The sequence below is a fragment of the Penicillium pulvis genome (assembly GCF_028828015.1).
Source record: "Penicillium pulvis strain IBT 33274 chromosome Unknown contig_23_segment0_segment0, whole genome shotgun sequence".
NCBI lineage: Eukaryota > Fungi > Ascomycota > Eurotiomycetes > Eurotiales > Aspergillaceae > Penicillium > Penicillium pulvis.
The window spans coordinates 729,995-749,290 of NW_026643075.1; the positions used below are offsets into that span (position 1 = coordinate 729,995).

At 46.9% G+C, this 19,296-nt stretch overlaps 6 protein-coding genes across 6 annotated transcripts; 4 read left to right on the forward strand and 2 right to left on the reverse strand.

Moving 5' to 3' along the window:
* Positions 1-958: 958 nt before the first annotated feature.
* On the reverse strand, positions 959-3,262 carry N7503_004549 (fungal specific transcription factor domain-containing protein; the record flags this gene model as incomplete). The annotated part of the gene is made up of 9 exons (XM_057064096.1): positions 959-1,334; positions 1,400-1,574; positions 1,624-2,003; positions 2,061-2,081; positions 2,135-2,255; positions 2,307-2,340; positions 2,420-2,558; positions 2,625-3,155; positions 3,225-3,262. 9 exons carry the CDS (start codon positions 3,260-3,262, stop codon positions 959-961), a joined length of 1,815 nt encoding a protein of 604 aa, XP_056921839.1.
* A 1,117-nt stretch (positions 3,263-4,379) lies between these two features.
* Positions 4,380-6,292, forward strand: N7503_004550 (uncharacterized protein; the record flags this gene model as incomplete). Its single annotated transcript, XM_057064097.1, has 5 exons — positions 4,380-4,696; positions 4,746-5,426; positions 5,496-5,871; positions 5,994-6,098; positions 6,161-6,292. The coding sequence occupies 5 exons, from the start codon at positions 4,380-4,382 to the stop codon at positions 6,290-6,292; spliced, it is 1,611 nt and encodes a 536-aa protein (XP_056921840.1).
* A 1,242-nt stretch (positions 6,293-7,534) lies between these two features.
* On the forward strand, positions 7,535-9,426 carry N7503_004551 (cytochrome P450; the record flags this gene model as incomplete). Its single annotated transcript, XM_057064098.1, has 4 exons — positions 7,535-7,837; positions 7,895-7,950; positions 8,114-9,239; positions 9,313-9,426. 4 exons carry the CDS (start codon positions 7,535-7,537, stop codon positions 9,424-9,426), a joined length of 1,599 nt encoding a protein of 532 aa, XP_056921841.1.
* A 2,474-nt stretch (positions 9,427-11,900) lies between these two features.
* N7503_004552 (uncharacterized protein) lies at positions 11,901-13,532 on the reverse strand (the record flags this gene model as incomplete). Its single annotated transcript, XM_057064099.1, has 1 exon — positions 11,901-13,532. The coding sequence occupies one exon, from the start codon at positions 13,530-13,532 to the stop codon at positions 11,901-11,903; it is 1,632 nt and encodes a 543-aa protein (XP_056921842.1).
* An 834-nt stretch (positions 13,533-14,366) lies between these two features.
* N7503_004553 (uncharacterized protein) lies at positions 14,367-16,196 on the forward strand (the record flags this gene model as incomplete). Its single annotated transcript, XM_057064100.1, has 1 exon — positions 14,367-16,196. The coding sequence occupies one exon, from the start codon at positions 14,367-14,369 to the stop codon at positions 16,194-16,196; it is 1,830 nt and encodes a 609-aa protein (XP_056921843.1).
* Positions 16,197-16,506: 310 nt separating this feature from the next.
* Positions 16,507-18,782, forward strand: N7503_004554 (ATP-binding protein; the record flags this gene model as incomplete). The annotated part of the gene is made up of 3 exons (XM_057064101.1): positions 16,507-17,643; positions 17,699-17,882; positions 17,944-18,782. The coding sequence occupies 3 exons, from the start codon at positions 16,507-16,509 to the stop codon at positions 18,780-18,782; spliced, it is 2,160 nt and encodes a 719-aa protein (XP_056921844.1).
* Positions 18,783-19,296: the final 514 nt, after the last annotated feature.

Sequence of the window (19,296 nt, forward strand, 5' to 3'; positions counted from 1 at the left end):
CTTTGCTACAACAGGCCTTTCTAATTTGGTAAATTAAGCGGGGTAAAAAACATCTACAGTTCTGGAAAGCTGCATGGCATGCCTATGTTAAAACTGGTTTCCAAGCTAATCTACCCAGAGCCCAAGGGTGCTCTTCCCAGACACGCATTATTACCCTGTCCACCCATAGCCTAATTTCAAGGGCTTAGCAGGGGGAAATCCTCACTAGAGGGTAATAAACAAAAAGGGAAGGGGTTGTGATGGAAAGGTAGAAATCCTGGCAGATGTTACGACTTGCGGGGACCCCGCACTAGCGAGGGATAAATCTGGTAAATCAAGCCGACAGAAGAGACGAGGCAGATTTGGTATGCAACATTCGAAATGCGAAACCGGAATCTCCCCCGATTCCGCATTTATTCTGGTCTTATGGGAGTTTCCTCTCCTGTATCAGCTCACGGGGTCCGGAAAGCCTGAGGATTGGCTCTTAAAAACATAATTGAGCATAAAGCACGTTCATCTGCACTAATCAATCAATTATTTACCTTGTTTTTTTTTGTTCATAATAATGAGAGTGAAAAATTACAGTTTCATGAAATACTCATTGCTATGGATGTTCCGGTTGCCTTTGAGCTGGTCGCCGCCTATGGCATCATACATATTTTCGCCATGGGCTATCACGAGTTTTCGTCACCAGGTAATAAACCCATATCAGAACCCTTCGATCGAAGACGATATAAATCAGGCAGGGAGGTTGCATTTTCCATCCAAAGTTTACTCACCAAGAATCCGAAAACTCCACAGCATAGCATGTTATTGCCGGCTGTACCCAATATCGTAGCTGGACTCCGTACCACGGCAACCTCAGAACTACCCTATCTGCATGTCTGTAATATATTCTCAAATTTCCCCAGGCCTTACAAGGCTCCGAACAGAATTCAATCAGGTGCGAAAGAAAGGCAGAAATTTCGTGTCATTACTTTCAGGGAGATTCCATGAGATCTCCGAAATAATGATCTACTCCCAGGTCCCTGAACTGGAAAGGGAAGCCAAAATCTAAATCACAGTCATTCATGCTGATTGCGCCCCAAGACTGCTTGAACGGGAACAAGTTGCCGTCTTCACTGACTTCGCTATCATTGTCCGACTTTGAATTTCTCCGTTGAGCCCTTGATAGGGCTCTTCGGATGAGCATCGCCGCTTTTGTCGTCACAACAGACTCTTCCATGATTTCTAGAATCTCAACTGACATCTCAACCAGCTTGAGAAGAGCATCGAGTTCGCTCTCTCCAGCCTCTTGAAATATATAGACCAATATTATGGCTGCCGCAAAGATGATATAGGTCGTGTTATAATACCTACGGTGATGTGAACAGATGTTTAGTATACTAAGGACATTCGGGAGATAAAGGATGAAAAATACCAGGTTCGAAAGAATTCCTGATGCTGATAAGTCTCGTAAATGATTTCTATTGTGAGCCTAGCCGAATCGAGGCAATTTTTGATTTTCCTTTGTAGTTCAATAGTAGACGAGTGCTCGGTGGTCGAAGACTTCATCAATAGGGGGCCGAACAAGAGGATTCTCAAGTTGTGATAACCTTGCCCTTATAGTCAGTAGCTTGAAGGTTTCAACACGTACAAACTTACGTATGGTGGTAGCTAGCCTTTGTTTCTTGACATATTGAGGCTCTATTGCAGCTTTCAAAGGTCTTCTTTGGCCCGTCTGGTTGAGTGGGCGAAGTGCTGACGGCAAACTTTCGACCCAACACTCAAGATCTTGCTCAATTTGACCCCCTAACATAACGCTTTCTTCAAGCGTTGAGTCTGACAGATATATGTCCAGACAGATTGATTTTGTAATTCTTGAGAGGTCTACCATGTATTTGATGATGGCACAGTCCGGTTGCTCAAGAAGTCCAGATGGTGCTTTTGCACTGAGATGATCTCCAACAATTATAGGATAGTGGCGATTGTGGTATTGATCTGGTCCCAAGGTATCCGGTCTGCCCAAAGAAAAGGCAATCTCGCTAAATACCAGGGTAAGCATCAAATGTAACGGAACGTCTGTCAAGAAACTCGCTCACGTCTCCAGAAAATAAAGGCCCCTATTCCGTATGATCAGACGAAATTATCCAAAAGTATTTGTTGGCTTACTCACCACCATGTTCTGGACTCTGCTTTTAGCAACGCAAGATCTTTATTGGAATTTAGCGGTGGCTCGCGATTGATACCGATGGAAAGGGCTATCCTTATGGCCAGGCCGATGTGCATGTACGCCCCTATAGATGAAATTAGACATAGGGATGCTATACTTGATTAATAAATCTTACAATTGGGGTTGAGTTCGTTCTGACACACTTTGGCCTACTTGCAACCAGTCAGAAAATATCATGTGGCGAAAAAGGAGCGAGGGTTAGCATGCCAGAAAGAAATTGCATTGAACCAATTCAAGATCCATCACCATGCAGGGATTGGAACGCCTTCGAGCCTCTTCAAAGAACTTCCTGCTCTGTTGCATATTGCCAATACTGCCAATAAGTTCCTCCTCTTTGGGCCTCAGAAGCGCACCCAAAGACAGAATGCTGTAATAGAGTGCAACAAAGCTTTGACTGAGTGACGAAGTGTTACATGTCCATAAAAGCTCACACCGCGCGACAAATGCGGACTTATTCAGGATAGGGTGGATATAATGTAGCGTGGCAAAGAAGCTGTCCACGAAGAGTCGACAAGTTGATACAGATACTGATTGCGCACTTGTGCCGGTTTCTGCTGCTGGTACAAGTGCCTCAATTGGTTCTGGAGAGAAGGCTGGGTTGTGAAGGGCGGAAACTAGCAATTCTTCGTTTTCGCATTGAACTTCACCTTTGGGGTCACCGGTATCTCCCATCCGTACCAGCATCGCAACTGAACTGGAACTGCCGTAGAACTCGAAGCTGCGCGTGTGACGGTTTACGGTCACTAACTCCCGTGCGGCTTTGAACCCAGTTGTAGCGCGAGTATCAAGAGGTATCTGCATGCAGTCAGCCTGAGATGGCTCCTGTTGCAACAACGTGTCACCTCTCTGGCCAACAATATTTGATTGAGTGGTACCCGAGCCAGCATCGCTGTCGGCCTGGGGGTGTTTTCGATTGGATGATAAAATCTTGACCTGTTCTTCGAGCTGGCAAACATAACTAAAGCTTTCTCATAATCAAAATCAAGTCTCATTGATACATGAATGGATAGCTGGCTTTACTCATAGCAGTTACGGTCGCTTCTCATATTGCGAATTCCACGATAGACGCATTTGGTTTTTCGATCTGCAACATGGTGCCACAACGTCAAAACCAAAACTAGAAGCCAATCGATTATGGCCGCTTAGCACGTACGCTTGCAATGGGTGCATGGGCTCAGTTCATCGCATTTGTTTTTCTTGAGCCGGCACATCTCGCACGCTCTAGCAGCCCGAAGACGTTTAGGCGTCGAGCCTTGGTATTCGATAGCGCGATCCATGATCGGAGGCTGAAATACAGCGCCTTTTTTGAAATTGATTAAATAAAGGAAAGTTTGTGGAGTTGACGATGCTGGGAACCAGGAGAGGTAGATGGGAAGAAAATGCGGGGAAGATTGATCTGGTCTGGGGAGTGGAGCCTGGCACCAATCTACTAGCGAACCCTATCCCCAAGGATTATCTTCGTATTAACTAAGCCGGACCTCGGATCAGTTCTTTTACCAACCGCAAAATTAGATTGGCACCAAATTGTACAGATCAGTCACACACCTGTGATCGCCCCACTTGGCCTACACAGAACTCGGAATTTAAAATCGCTAATGAAATAAAACGCGACCCAAGTCGAAAATAAAATTGTCCTATATCTTTATCGTCGCAAATATCCGCTTTTGTAACTTTGGAATGCAGTCTTATATCCCCCGGCGACCGAACCTACTAGAAGAGAGAAAGAGGGAGAAAAGAGTGGCTGCCTCTCAGTTGGTTCACACTGGAAACCTGGAGCCTGAATGATACTCTCAATATTCAGTGTCCATGTTTTTTTATTGCCTGTTAGTGAACCTGAACAGACTGGCCTGTTCTTCTTAGTCTGCTTGAAGCAGCAGAGATTTAGTATGCCAAGTTCCCATCGTCTGTTCATTCCGCAGTACCGGGACCTGTACAGTATAACATCTACCAAAAATCAAGAAACGCAGGCCATTCAAGCAGTCAACATGTGGGAACATCTCGGTAAATAGCGGATATCCCGAATACCACCGGTTACCCCAGATGAACCCCGCATCAGACCTAGGATAAAATCTGGGATGATGGTAGCGGGATTGGTTTGAAAACAGGACCTCGTCCTTCTAGCAGCACTATTGTTCACTAGTCACACACATAAAGCTGGAGAAAGGCAAAGAATCTTGAATTCCCGACAATGGTAGACATCGAATTGCCCAAGCATGACCAGGACATGCGCATCGAGTTCGTTGAAGATGCCGTATGCGGAACGGTTGACGAGTCTATTGAGAAGCCGTTCGAAGGGCTTGTTTTGGTACCTCAACCAACCCAAGACCCGAACGACCCCTTGGCAAGTTGCTCTCCAAACTCATCATCCTCATCCTCGTCATCATCATTCCAGCGTGTCTCCGTTACACTTCATGCCAGGAGTAAAGTGGACGGGGCGCGCAAGTCCAGCAATAATAACTCTTTCTCCGCTGCAGAATTGGACAACTTGCGAAAAGTACTTGACGTGTCTGACGGTGTGCTTCTTTACCGTTCTCTCAACCTTTAACTCCAGTAGCCTCGTCGTCGCCCTCGTTCCCCTGAGTGTCGAGTTTCACCAGTCACAGACACGAACAGGCTACATCGTTTGTTTCAATCTGCTCTTCATGGGAGTCGGCAATTTGTTATGGGTCCCCATGTCGAGAGTCATAGGCAAACGGCCTGTCTACTTGTTTGCCCTTCTCCTTTTAACGGCGACTAATGTTTGGACATATTATGCATCTAGCTACGCAAGTCTCCTATCTTCTCGTATCATCTCTGGTCTTGCTAGCTCTGCAGCCGATGCGACAGTTCCGTCTTTAATCGCCGATCTGTTTTTCGTCCACGAACGAGGTCACTGCATGATGTTATTTCATTTTGCTCTTAGTACTGGGTTTTTTATCGGCCCTCTCATCAGCGCATACATTACCCAAGAAGCTGGCTGGCGCTGGACAAGTGGATTCTTGGCCATAGCTGGTGGTACGACCTTCCTTGTTGGCGTCTTCACTATCCGAGAATCCAATTACCAGCGGGAAATTGCTAATACCGAGCTGCCGGCCTCGGCGTATCCACCTAAAAGGAAGTTCCTGCCCTGGATGACCCTTACACACGGTTACAGGCCGGATGTCTCGTTCTTCAAGGCTGTCCTGAATACTATTTGCCTGGTGGTGTATCCACCCATTCTCTGGACTGGGCTTCTGGTTGGCACATTTGTCGGATGGTACGGCTTTCCTACCGCATGCCCACAGCTCCCTTCCATTGGCCTTGGAGTTACTAATTTCATGCATAGGAACATTGTAGTACAAATGACGGCCAGCCGGGTATTTCTTAAACCGCCATTTGGATGGAAGATTGGTAGTGTTGGCTTGCTCGCTCTGTCTGGTTTCATTGGTGCTGTCATAGCATTTTTCCTCGGCGGCAAGCTCGTCGACCTCACTTCTGCCCGCATGACAAAGGCAAACCATGGCGTAAGGGAACCCGAGTTTAGATTGCCTGCAATAATATTGCCGGCCATCATTGGACCAATGGGCGTTTTGACCTTTGGCATCTGTACAGCAGATCGACTCACTTGGGTGGGCGCGGCTTTTGGCTATGCAATGCAAGGATTTGGGGTGACGGCCATCTCGAACATTGTGGTTACGTATGCAGTAGACAGCTATAATCAGGTATGTATCCACATGTGGACCGGGTCTCACCTATGTCTTCGACTTCCTCTTTTCTTTCCCCTTCGGCTTCCGCTTCACAATGAACTCAGTATGTCAACTAACATGCTTACTACTATCTATAGTTAGCGGGTGAGGCCTTAGTCATTGTCTTTGTGATTCGGAATACCATCGCAATGTTGTTATCATTATATACCGTTAATTGGCAAGAATCAACTGGTGTCAAAAACGTAAGACCGACCCTAGCCTGCCACCAAATAGCAGATGTTTCTGACACGAATTGAAAAAATAGGCATTTGCGGAAATGGTTGGAATTCAGTACTTTATCCTTCTCTTTACTATTCCCATGTTCCTTTTCGGGAAACGCATCAGAGCTTGGACTACCCACTTTGGCCCCATAGCAGCTTTACAGGGTCAGGAATGAAATTTGTCCTCGCAGCAGACAATATTAACGAAGCACCTCCTTTCAATGTGAGAATACGTGTGGGGAATCAATCCTTCTAGTTCAGGAATTTTGCAGTTTCAAGTTGCTGAAGCCTTCCATACTTGTTCATTCCTAGTTTGATCAACTTATCTTTTCAACGCTTATATTGACCTTCAAGATCACCTACCATCCTTCATATGGTCACCTACCTTGATTAAAGTTGCGAACAGAATATTTATTGGCTTTGGTTCATTGAACAGCTCGTGGATCAGGGGTGGTCAGCCTGCTCGTTTATAACGATCCTTCATACCAAGCAAGTACTACCACCGCGAGCGTTGGATCATATTTTATGAAGGCAACAATACTAGCCTCTATACTTTTACCTACCATAGTGAGAAGATTTTCACCTGCTTCGGCCGTCCATTTCCTCCTCCTTCAAGGTATTCCCTCATAAAAAAAAAACTTTTGCGTAGCACTAGATATTTCCCTTTCGGCAGACTGGAAGCAGGTCGACCAAACACTTTCATGTCGACTCGCTTTTCATGCCATTTTCAATAGCCATAGCAGAGAACAATCGAAGTTATAAGTGGGGCTGTATACCGTGGAGTCAAATCACAACCTACCGCAAGACAACTCGTAACCTAGCAGCGGGAGGCTCCTGGCCAAAAGATTCTCCGATTGAAAACGAGGTTGGTGAGAAGTTTTTTCAGCTAAGACGCAGCCTGTGCATATGTAGGGTAGGCGAAAAGAGATAGAAAGCGATGCACTTCGAGACATTGGGAAATTGAGACTAGATACGAAAGTTGAATGCGAAGCCCTACACGCACTGAAAGCCCTACCCTGACGTAAAGTGTTCAAAACGTGTGCCATTGATTCTTAGAATTTGACATAACACGAATGACGCATCCTATCTGTCGGCAACGCCCGCACTGAGAAGGATGATTGCCGAGGAACAATGGCTCCCAGACTATCCTCTCGAAGGCCCGTTCCTCCAAATAATCCCCGGGAATGCCGCAGAGTCCGGAACCCCGCAGTGGGACCGGAGATCCCGTTGCCACATCCCCACACTTCTATCGCTATTCACCTTAGGGCAGTTGACGTCAGCACAATACGGACTATACTCAGCCCTCCCGTCCACTTCCATTATATCTATAAATTTCGGCAGTCTCATGGATCGATACCAGATCAAATATAGATTGACTTTGATCCCGTGGTAGCAACCATAGGAGCGACTGAATCGAGATGCTGCGAGAGTCGGCTGATATCGTCATGATGCATTTATTCCTGATTTGTTCAGCTGCTATTATCATATATCTCGCCTTCCAAAGATATCACAAAGGTCTCAATAGATATCCAGGTCCAATCCTTGCTTCATTGACGAACGCTTGGCGCCTCACCGACGTCTGGAACCGGAATACCCACATCACATATCGCACCCTTCACCAAAAGTACGGCAATGTCGTTCGGGTAGCTCCAAACGTACTGTCCTTCGGAGATCCAGCGGCTATTGCGGATATATATGGCTTGAATAAGGGGTACACGAAGGTAAATGCAAAAGTGATTTGGGCTTAGTATTGTTTCACATCATAACCTTTTCGGCAGAGCGGATACTACGATGTCTTCGCTACCGTGAATAAGGGTAACCCTGTTTATAACCTGTACGTTCCTACTGGCACGAACACATCGCCCGTTGGATTCTTGTTAGACTGTCTTATCCTGTGACCCCGTCACAGCCCAGCATGCTGCAGAGCTGCAAATTGAGGGAACTGGAGATTGAGCAGGACAGAAATGAATGTGGCTGACTTACGTGATTAAATCTAGGTTTTCTACCAGATCTGAAAAATACCATGCCCAACTTCGGAGATCTGTTAATCACGCCTTTTCGCTCACCACATTGCTGGATTACGAGCCGCTTGTGGATAGCTGCACGTCCTTTTGCCTCCAGCGCACGCAAGAGCTCTTCGTCGACACGGGACGTGTCTGCTCATTCTCCCAGTGGCTTCAATTCTTTGCTTTTGATGTGATCGGTGAAATCACGTGGTCGAAGCGTCTCGGTTTTGTGGAGGAGAATCAAGACATCTCGAACATTATCGAGGCTATCAATTCTTTTCAGAACTATGGCACCGCCATTGGCCAAAATCCCTGGCTGGATCGCCTTTTTGTGAAAAACCCGGTCAAGCTGTTCCTCGAATCCAAAGGCCTCTGGCCGAAAAGTCCGAATGCAACCATCATCAAATTTGCTCTGGACCAGCAGCGCGAGCATAGCAAAAATAGTGTAGATGACCAGGGGAGAAGCACTGGCAAACAAGGTGTCAACTTTCTTCAGCGCTTCCTCCAGTCCCAAGAAAAGAATCCCGAATTTCTGACAGATAATCGCATCACTGCCATGTGCGCATCGCTGATTATTGCCGGCTCCGATAGCACAGCCATCAGCCTGTCAAGCGTGTTCTACTATCTGTTGCAAAACCCCCGTGTTTACCAAAACCTGATGCAGGAGATCGACGCGGCTGACGCAATTGGAGCACTTGCTTCACCCAAAGACTCTACGGGCGCAGGCGACGTGGTGCCGTTTACGGCGGCGAAGAGCCTACCTTATCTAGATGCCGTAATCAGCGAATCCTTCCGCATGCATCCTGCTGTGGGTTTGCTCCTGGAAAGAGTTACTCCTCGTGAAGGCGCACAGATATGTGGGGAGTATGTGCCAGGTGGAACGGTCGTGGGGTGTAACGCCTGGGTTTTACATCAGAACAAGGAGATATTTGGTCCAGATGCAGAAATATATCGACCTGAGCGCTGGCTGGAAAGCAATGGTGCGGATCCCGCCCAACTCTCTAAGATGCGACAAAGCATGTTTCAGTTTGGTGCCGGGTCCCGAACCTGCATTGGGAAGAACATAAGCCTTATGGAAACTTACAAGATGATTCCCACTTTTTTGAGGAAATTCGATGTAGGTTGTTCTCTAATGAGAGCCTGTGTAGCAAGTGAGGTCATCAGAAAGGTGTACTAACTCAATGAAATAGGTTGAAATGGTCGAGTCCGAAGAGCCGATGTATTTATACAATGCCTTCTTCGTGCATCGAAAGAATTTCAATGTACGTCTCAGGCTGAGGTGCAAGCAGATGGTAAATTGTTAGTGTCCCTTATATATTGCGTCAAGATATGCCAATTTGGATATCCCTTAGTATTGGATTCGATTATCCAGGATAGGGAGCGAGCGAGCATGTCTTTTTCAGGGCTCGGCTTACGAACTCCTCGAAGACAAAGATATCACTAAATAATGAAGTTGCGACGAGAAAGCGTCAAACTCGGTGTTTTGACTCGTACTTTGGCCCGGTTCTCCATTGTTTACATAGACTTTCTAGTAGTCTAACTTTTAAACATTTTACTGAAGGCATGCAAGCTGTGGCTGCTATCTACCGCACACTTGCCTCATCATCCCCAGTCACACGGCGCCGAAACGGGCTTCACCCAGTTAGCACTCACCCGACTCGTATCCGTATAAACCAAGCTCGCCAGTTGGTCCGCTACCTTTTTTGGCAGCGAGTGGCGCTTGTCAAGGATGAGAACAGAAACAACAATGAGCACAAGCTGATACAGCCTGCTGCTACAAGAGAAAAGAACGAACAGACAGAGCAATCTGAAAGTATTGTGGTTGCATGGAGGAAAGAAGGAGAAAACAAGAGAAAAAAGCGTGGAGCAGGACTAGTGTCACCTGATCTCCATGTCTGACATTTTTTTATACTCCATATGTCCTTACAGTCCTTCGTCCAGTACATACGACCATAGGGTGTGGAGAACAGGGCTTCCCGTCCGCTCAGCCGTACTTAAGCCACACGCCGGTTAGTTAGTAGTATGGTGGGTGACCACATGCGAATCCTGACTGTTGTATGTTGTATGTTTTTTGCATTTTATTATGAATTTTCTGCCGCTTTACTGAATGCCATGAAGTCCCTCTATTCTCCACCCGAGCGACTTGAATACCCTTGAAGCACTGACATGGCCAACCGGCTAAAATATCATTCCCTCCTTTCCCTTCTTTCGGCCCGCGAACCGGCTGTATCTTTACATTTCTGGTGGCCTGAATTGATCCTGGCTGGAGCTGATAACGGAAAATATATTCAATGTGGCCAGCATAACCGTCTGGTCTAGTCTTGGTTATCTTCTCAAGGATACAGTGAAGATTCTGACCAGAGAAGAGGTGCAGAATCGAATGACTCGCTCCCATGGAGATAACTGCAATCGAAGAGCTTTGCCTGGCTGAACGCATGGAGTACCTCACTATTTAAACTAAGTTGAATCGGTGACCTTTCTTATTCTCCCGAATAGACCGTCACTGCGCTTAGGGCTCCATATCCGAGGAAGGATTCGTGCTCTCAGGCCTATTAGGTCCTGGGTCCTCGTTGTCCGCTACAAAGATCTGGAAATTATTGATTTGCTAGTGTTCAATCAATTATAGGCTGGCAGACCCTATACTTATTAAGTGCTTGTCAGTCCCAGGTAAGGTGGTCCCATTCAGGCAGCGTCACTCTTCTCGGGAAAGAGAGGATGGCCCACTAAGGGCAAGGTTTCAAGGTGTACTATGAGCAAGGAAACCGACGTGGATATCATCACGAGCCAGAAGTGTCCGTACACGTGGCCCAGCTGTTATCAAGGCAAGTGGCAATTGAACAATCAAAATGGCTGCTTATCTGGGACAATTACCGACACTCCGTATGAGAGGGACTCAGTCGGATGGTGCTACGTTGTCCCGACAGATGGTGACCACATGGAAGATTTCCAGAGTTAGTATGACAGGGGTGATTTCGAGAAGTATACCTCCTGGGATTTGCCAGGGTGTCTTTCGCCCAACGGCGGTAATGAGCCCGAATATACTTACGGAAGTTGCACAGTCACGCTTTATGATGGCCATTTTTTGCCTAAAATGGCCCAGATAGACTTTGACTTTGATTTTTGATTTGATTTGGTTTTGTTAGAGAGGCACGTGGAGCGTGGCCTAGATTATCCTGAATTGCCTATCTTCATCTGCCTCGTACTTTGTCTCCTAACCAATCTGATTAGGTCTTACTTTCTTCCCTTCGAACAGATACAGTCCTTGGGCTTTCGTAATTTTGGGCCGTATGTAGCCCCTTAGCTTATGTGTGTCGTCCCGCTCATTGTGTACATGGTATTGGTAGATCCAAGAAGGAGATAGTACCCCTAGCCGGCATATATCCACATAGCTGTTTGATCTTTACTCTGTAGACAATATCTCTCAGAGGGCGCTTTAGTTGAGAGTAAAATCCATCCACAGGGCAGGTGACCAGTGCGTAAAAGAACCATAGATAGCTTCGGCAAAGGTTGTGCAAGACTGGACCCCGAAGGGTCGGTGCAAAGTCATCAACCACGCCCCTTTCACCAGACATTGTGACATAGAGTAGTAGCGTGAGAGGGGGCTTCGGCTGTTCCTTGACCTGTTGGCACGATCAGCCTTTAAGTCGCCTACAAGTGGTGTAGTAATCGGTCTCCGAATGTGCCCGAGTGTGTATTTCGAAATGGGTTTTCTGGACGAAGGTCTTGCCACAGCTGGGTAGCGTGCATATATATTTGTATCATGTGGACCGCACGCCAATTATCCATGAAGCCCTCTCGCCCACTTTTGAATATTGTTGCTGTGTTGCTGCTGAAGTACTTTGTTCATAACACAGTCGTCTAAATGGTCGTAGAAGGATTGAGCACTGCCGAATCTTGTCGTGCAAACCGAGCATTTCCCCGGGTGAACGCTCGTGGACCCCGAAATCTTGCCCTTACAGTTGCCTGGCAAAGTCTGATCCACTCCATGAACCGAAGTCAAATGGTGCTTGAAGACATCGGCACGAACGAAGCTCTTTTCCGCTGCAAAGCCCGCGCCTCGACAGAAACCGCACACCAAAGTCCCTTTGAAATGGGTCAAATTGTGGCGGTTCTTATCATATTTACGAGCAAAGCCCTTGATAGGATACTCACAAGTCTCGATCGGGCACTTTTCTGGCCTCTCAGTTTGGTGGCTGAGCATGTGTGGTCGGAGATAGCGACCACAGTTTGGGTATTCACATTTGTGCTGGCCCCTTTGTGAATGTTCATTTTCCACGGGCAACGGATCCTGCTTGGGCAACCAGTCCGAGTACAGATAGTTACGAGCATGCACCGCGACCTCCGGAAGGTCTGGGCCTAAATAGCTCATCAGTACCGAGTCGCCATGACGCGTTTGGGTCTGGGTTTCCGGCAGGTGCGGCGTACGGAAACGGTCGGGTGTTCCCTTGGGATATTTGACGGCAGGTTTAGTGCGGTCCTCGTCAATGACGGTCACGAATGGTGGGGTTACAGGGAGGGGATGTAGTTGGTGGGTGTCATAGTCTCCGAAGTTATTCATTTCGTGTTTGTCTCTCATGAAACTGTTCACCCCAGGCGGGGAAAGAGAGCCATGTGGGGAGACCTTTTTCTTTCCTACCCGCACCCCAAAGTCTTCCACGGCCCAAACCCTCGATCGGTCAATCAGGCTTGGCGAAATAGGTCTAAGGTCTTGGTGGCCCCAGAAATGCCTTGTCGTTGTTTCCCTTGGTTTGCCATAGCTCCTAGAGACCTTCTCTTGTCTGCGTTGATTCATCAATAGCGCATTCAGCTTCCGTTTCTTTTGTGTCCGTTCGCACGAAATGTCGTCTGAGATCGTCTTGATCGTCTTTCTGGCGGTGATCGACATATTCATTCGATGAGGCCAATTTCGGTACTTGCCCGGCGGTCCAGGTTCCATCTGGGGCGGTGCGGCGTGAGGTTGTCGCGTTAGTAGTTTCAATCGATTCACTGTTTGGGCTGTAACCGGGCGATCACTCCGCGGCGCAGAGTCAGGTCGTCGATGGCCCCCCAACAGACTCGAATTCGGGTTAATTGGGGGAAGACTTGTTGTCGAGCGGCTCGAATTCGCATACAACCAACCGGCATCGTAGCCATTTTCGAGATCGTGAATGCGCGGCGGTGGTGGTAAAGGTGGCGGAGCAGTAGCTGGGCTGTAGTGGAGAGAAATTGTATCCTTGACATTATCCAGCCACGGCCTTTCTGAAAAGTGTGGGCGGTCAACGCCAAGGATAGGTCTTCCGAAGGTCTCCGAGGAGGACGTCTGGAGAGGTCTCGAATTCACTGTGCTAGAGGTTGCAGGCTTCGAGCTGGTTTCGGGTTTCCCTGAAGAGCCCCCGAGCCGAGGGCCCATCGAGCGTCGGGGAATGGGCATAGTGGGTACCAGATTCTAGGCTTGAAGATAATTGAAGTAAAGGGGTAGAAGTAGAGTTAATGCATGAAGTCATCGAGTTTGGCAACGTAAAAAAGTATTAGTCCCCGAATCACACTCCGTGTGATAATGAGCGTGAGGGGGCTCGGCGGTGAAGTGGCAAGCAAGTTACCTGGCAGGTACTAACTTACTAGTTAACGAGTACTTTGTCAGGTGAATAGACTATGAAAGTGGCTGTGTTGAACTAGGATAGCCCCGTCTATATTACTTAGTGATCATAGAGATTCAAAAATGAAACAATAGTTTAGAGGCTATTTATCGACTTCAGAGCTGGTATGATTAGTTTGACAACCTATACTCCATCAAAATCGGCTGATGGGATAAATTAATTTTCAGAAATGTTGTGTCGACGGGTTACTTCCTTCACTGAAGCACTCATGATCGAACAACACACCTCAAAAAATATAAAATGCCATTATGGCAGTATTTTCCATTAAGCTCTGAAGTTTTTCGGGAAACACAAGCAAGAAAGTGAAGGAAAGTTCTTAAAGTGACTTCATTGTCTCATAATACATAGAGGTAGCATGTTGGTTAATGATGCAAGGCCACTGGGTCGAAGCGTGACTGTTGGGCACCGAGACAGGTTGACCAACCAAAGGCCCGTGCGCTTTCATACAACTGCCAGTGTGTGGAGAGGTTCCCATTGAGAGCGTCCACTAGAAGCTATCTATTAAGCGCCCGGGCTGACTTGGCCAACCCGTGAGACCGAGGAGCATAATTTCTGATGTTCACCCCTGACACTGTTCCAACTCGGTAGCACGCAATTCACATTTTACTATGGAGCGTCTATCCTTAAATTTGACACACCAAAACTATGATGTCGCGATTCTATGCGCGCTCCGTACGGAACTTCTCGCCGTAAGAACGTTATTTGAGGAAGAACATCATCAGTTGAAAACGGTTCAACAAGACACAAATCACTATTCATTAGGCCGTATGGGAGAGCACTATGTGGTTGCAACTTGTCTTCCATCTGGGGAATACGGTACAAATGCTGCTAGTGCAGTAATGGTAAACATGCAGCGAAGCTTCCCACAGGTGGAATGTATTTTGCTGGTGGGCATTGGTGGAGGTGTGCCTTCATCCGAAAATGATATCCGCCTTGGTGATGTCGTTGTCAGTCATCCGAACGGGTCACATCCCGCCGTTAAGCAGTACGATATGGGGAAAATTCTCGAAAATGGCATGTTTCAAAGTACAGGTATACTACAGCAGCCACCTCGGTTACTTATGACTGCAATCAGCAGCTTGATTTCCAACCCTAATTCGGAAGCCAACTCACTGCAACAATACTTGAAGATTACTGAAAAAAAGAGACCTGAGTTTCGATTTCCAGGTCAAGACAAGGACATTTTGTTCGCCCCAGACTCTCCACATACGACGATTGGTGACAACTGCCATTGCTGCGAGGGCCAGATTACCAATCGAATTGAGCGATCTTCAGATCAGCCCCATATATTCTTTGGCCCCATTGGCTCCGGAAACCAGGTCATGAGAAGTGCAAAGCAAAGAGATATTCTAGGGGAAAATTACGGAATGCTTTGTTTCGAAATGGAAGCGGCTGGTGTGATGAACTTGGCTCCATGCTTAGTTATACGAGGGATTTGCGACTATGCCGACTCTCATAAGAATAAAGCCTGGCAACAATATGCTGCCGCGACAGCGGCCGCGTATGCAAGGCTATTTCTCTCGGTTATGAGAAGCCACATTGACACCAATAAAGACCAGAACATTTCATGCACGCCAATGACGAGTGCTCCGAGGGATAGAGCTCCAGTATCTGCCACACGCAACCTGGAGACTCTGGAAGCCATCCCTTATTCAACGGAGTCGCTGAATTTTGCCAATAGTGAACCTGTTAGGGATGAATCCAATAAAGCTGTATTCGAGCAGCCTGCTTTCCTTCGCACCCTGCAACCTGCCCAGGATCCGGAACAGGTTCTTCAAAAGGTTCTCTCATTTACAAAACGAGATCCATCATGGAATCCGTGGCCCAACGATAGAGGCTCAGATCGATTATTTCAGAGCCTAAGTCGTTGGCTTATAGATCCAAGCTATCCAATGTTAACAATCCGAGGAACATACGCTCGCTCATCTTTTGAACTACCTGCACCTGATAATTTTGCCTGCCATGCAATTCATTTCCTGAGAAAGACGACCTTATTTCCCATCATTTGGATCTTCTCCACCTCAAGAGAAAGGCATAGTGCAAGAGATGGACTGAAGGCCTTCATTTCCCAGGCCCTAGACATACTTGACGACATCCCGTCCCCGGGAAAATTTGGATTAACACAACCGATGGACGAAGAGCCAGATGAAGAGCAGCTATTTGAAATTTTAGCTCATATACTATGCGTCCTCCCTGAATGCTTTATCATGATTGAGATCAAGCATGCACCGTTAGCAGAGAGGTTTCGAGATAGCCTCCAACGCGTCATTGATGAACCAGGCGCAAACTTCAAGGCCATTATCATCTGTTATGATGCATTTTGGAAGGATTCCCATGGAAGAACAACACCGAGCGCCATCATGCCATCTATTAAATTGCGAGGATCTCAACCGGGGTGGGATTCCTGCTGGGATCGGTTAAAACCCCGATTTAAATAGCAAAACTGAGCGCTACCAATATTGCAAACTTCAATAACCTCAGAGAAAAGTTTATCCTTTGCGTTTGATTTCTCGTAAGATCATTATAGAAGTGTTGATTAGCATTTGTAAGATCTCTATTGGGCAAGGGGCCGAATTTGAGCGATCATCCGGCTAGTCTGCATGGGCTGATATCATTGGTGGCCTCGGCGCCTGCATGCTGCGGGGGTCAGCTCAAGGTCAGCTTAGTTGAGCCCAGTTCAGCTGGCCAGCTCCTCTTCAAAGTTGCGCGGCCTCATTTGTGTTGCATCTGTCGCAACCCATCCGCGCCATGCCTCGGAACACTCCATACTTTCCATTTTCGGCACCCAACGCGAGCGGTATGGGAGCTTCAAACACGCGGAAGCGAAAAGAACCACTGAGCGACGGAAATTCGGATAGCAACTCGCAGCCTGACTCTCCACCGAAACGAAGAACCCCTTTGTACCATACTCCCATTTTCGAAGCCTTTACAATTCACCGCGTCCACTGTACTAGAGCCAAGGATCATCAAAACCACTTAGAGATTGCATACTTCCAAGATGCGCCACGACTTTTCGCCGGTGACAGCAAAGCGAGTGCTCTTCGTGGCAAGCATTTGATCGCCGACGTCGCTGATTTCATTGAGTCAAACTCCGAGATTGCGCTCATCCTATATCGGGACTACTCTTGCGAAACATACCATCGAGCAATAGAGCCCGAGTTCCGCGCTCTGGAAAGGCCAAACGACCCGTTCAACAAATCGCTGCTGCCATACTTTTATCGACTCGACAATGATGGGATACCTACCAGTTCGCATGCAGAGGCAATGCTTATTGTTTCCGATGAACTTCAAGATACTATAATCCAACTGACTGGGCTGGATCCTGGCATCATCGCCGAACTCGGGGATCCCAGTCGCATGCGGGAGCTGGTCACACAAGTATATCACTATCGCGGGATTGGCGAGGGGTCGGTCTTGACGAGCAACTTGGATAAGGAGTACTTCGATATTGCTGTCGCCTTTGTCGAATTCATGAAGGAAACATTCAGGGAGGAATACAGCGAAGCCGACTCACTCTTCGAGGCAGGATTCGTGAACAACCACCATCTACCAAAGCTGTTCGCCCCACGAGATGTTCTTATAAGGACAGAACAGTGCCATCCATGTGCCTATATTCTTGACAGCTTCCTTGGGTCAACTTCGAGGCTATCCTGCTGGGCCTGGAGATTCGATGGTCGATTCTGGAGATACAAAACGGAAATTAGCATCCAATGGCCGGGACTAGTAGATAAGATCCCAATCACCAATCTGTCCATCTTTCCCCTCGCATACGCCGCGCCAGATGTCCGAAACTTACTTGAGAGATCTGGGCGGGAATTTTGGTCAGTGCGAAAAGGGAAATATGTGTCTTACCTTCCTACCGCCACACAGAGAGATGGGCAAACTGTGAGTCTCGATCGACATTATCCACGGATTGAACTCAGCTCAAGTGTCATTTTAGATTCAATTTCGGTACATGGTTGATATGGTTACATATCGTGAACTTCATCCGGAGGAAGACGCACTAGAGACACGCGAATATATTAGCGATGAGCAGATGGAGTCCGATGAGCCCCCTACTGGTGATTTTCTTTTGGTACTACCTGTGACCGTGCATGGATTCGGTTTTCATGATAAAAAATGGCGTAAGTGAATTTGTGACACCAACCATGTCGAACATTTGCTGAGACAGAAATTTGGGACTAGGCTTGCTTTTTATCTCACAAATCAGGCCGATCAAGTGGAACGAGCAAGCATTTGACCATCTTGTGCTCAACTTGACGAAGAAAAAGCTTATCCGAGCCCTTGTCAAGAAGCACAACTTCACAAACGAATCGATGGACGTTATTGAGGGCAAGGGAAATGGACTTATACTTCTCTTACACGGCGGTCCAGGCACAGGAAAGACCTTGACAGCAGAGTCGGTTGCAGAAGTAACTAATCGACCGCTTTACCGCGTGACATGCGGAGATGTGGGAACAAATGCTGACGAAGTTGAGGAGTACCTTGAGTCCGTACTATATCTAGGCAAAGTCTGGCGGTGCGTGGTACTTCTTGATGAAGCAGATGTCTTTTTAGAAGAACGCACGCATCAGGATCTTCAACGGAATGCGCTGGTCTCTGTTTTCCTCCGTGTCATCGAGTACTATGACGGAATTCTGGTGCTAACATCTAATCGGATTGGCACATTCGATGAGGCGTTCAAGTCACGGGTACAACTAATTGTTCACTACCCAGGGCTTGGAAAGGAAGAGAGACGACGTATATGGGATAAATTTATCAGAAGCCTGCGTGGCACTCAAGTTAATGTCAATGTCGAGGAGCTTGAAGAGTACGCCGAGGCTCTCAGTGAAATTGAGCTCAACGGCCGCGAGATCCGAAATACGATCCAAACAGCCACTCTTTTGGCTCAATATGATGAGCAACAGCTACGATATGAACATCTCATGAGTGTAATTTCTGTTTCGGTGGAATTCAAGGATTATCTGCGGCATAGGTTTGGACATGACGACGAAGAACGAGTTGAGCGGCGGGGAATTCGGTAATTCTTTTCAAACTATGGATTGGTTTCGATTCCTTTTCCTAGTCATTCTCTGTGGAGCATTTAGCGCTATTATATTATAAGTGTGGTTAGGGTGTTGTTATTAAATAGTAATGAATACTACTTAATACCCTCTTCTTATAACTAGACTAGAAGGAAGAGATCTTTTGATTCTTAATAATTGATTAGCTCCTTTTCTATCTTATTAAATAGCTAATCTTTCATAGTCTTATCTATAAGGCTTACTCTTTATCTCTATCTCCTAAAATCCTATCTATTATAAAAATAAGGTAGTGACTATAAGATCTAGTTACAGACTACTAATAGTTAGGCTTTGGTATATAGTGAAGTTATTGAATATGATTAATACATAAGTATAATCCTCTTTAGTTTTTGATAAGACCTATCGTGGAATTTTCATATTCTAGTGACTTCAAAAGTCCATGATGTTTTTAGTGTAATTCGACGTTGGATCATATTAGGCGCGCATTTTATATGCACGATGTAGGCTAAAAGTT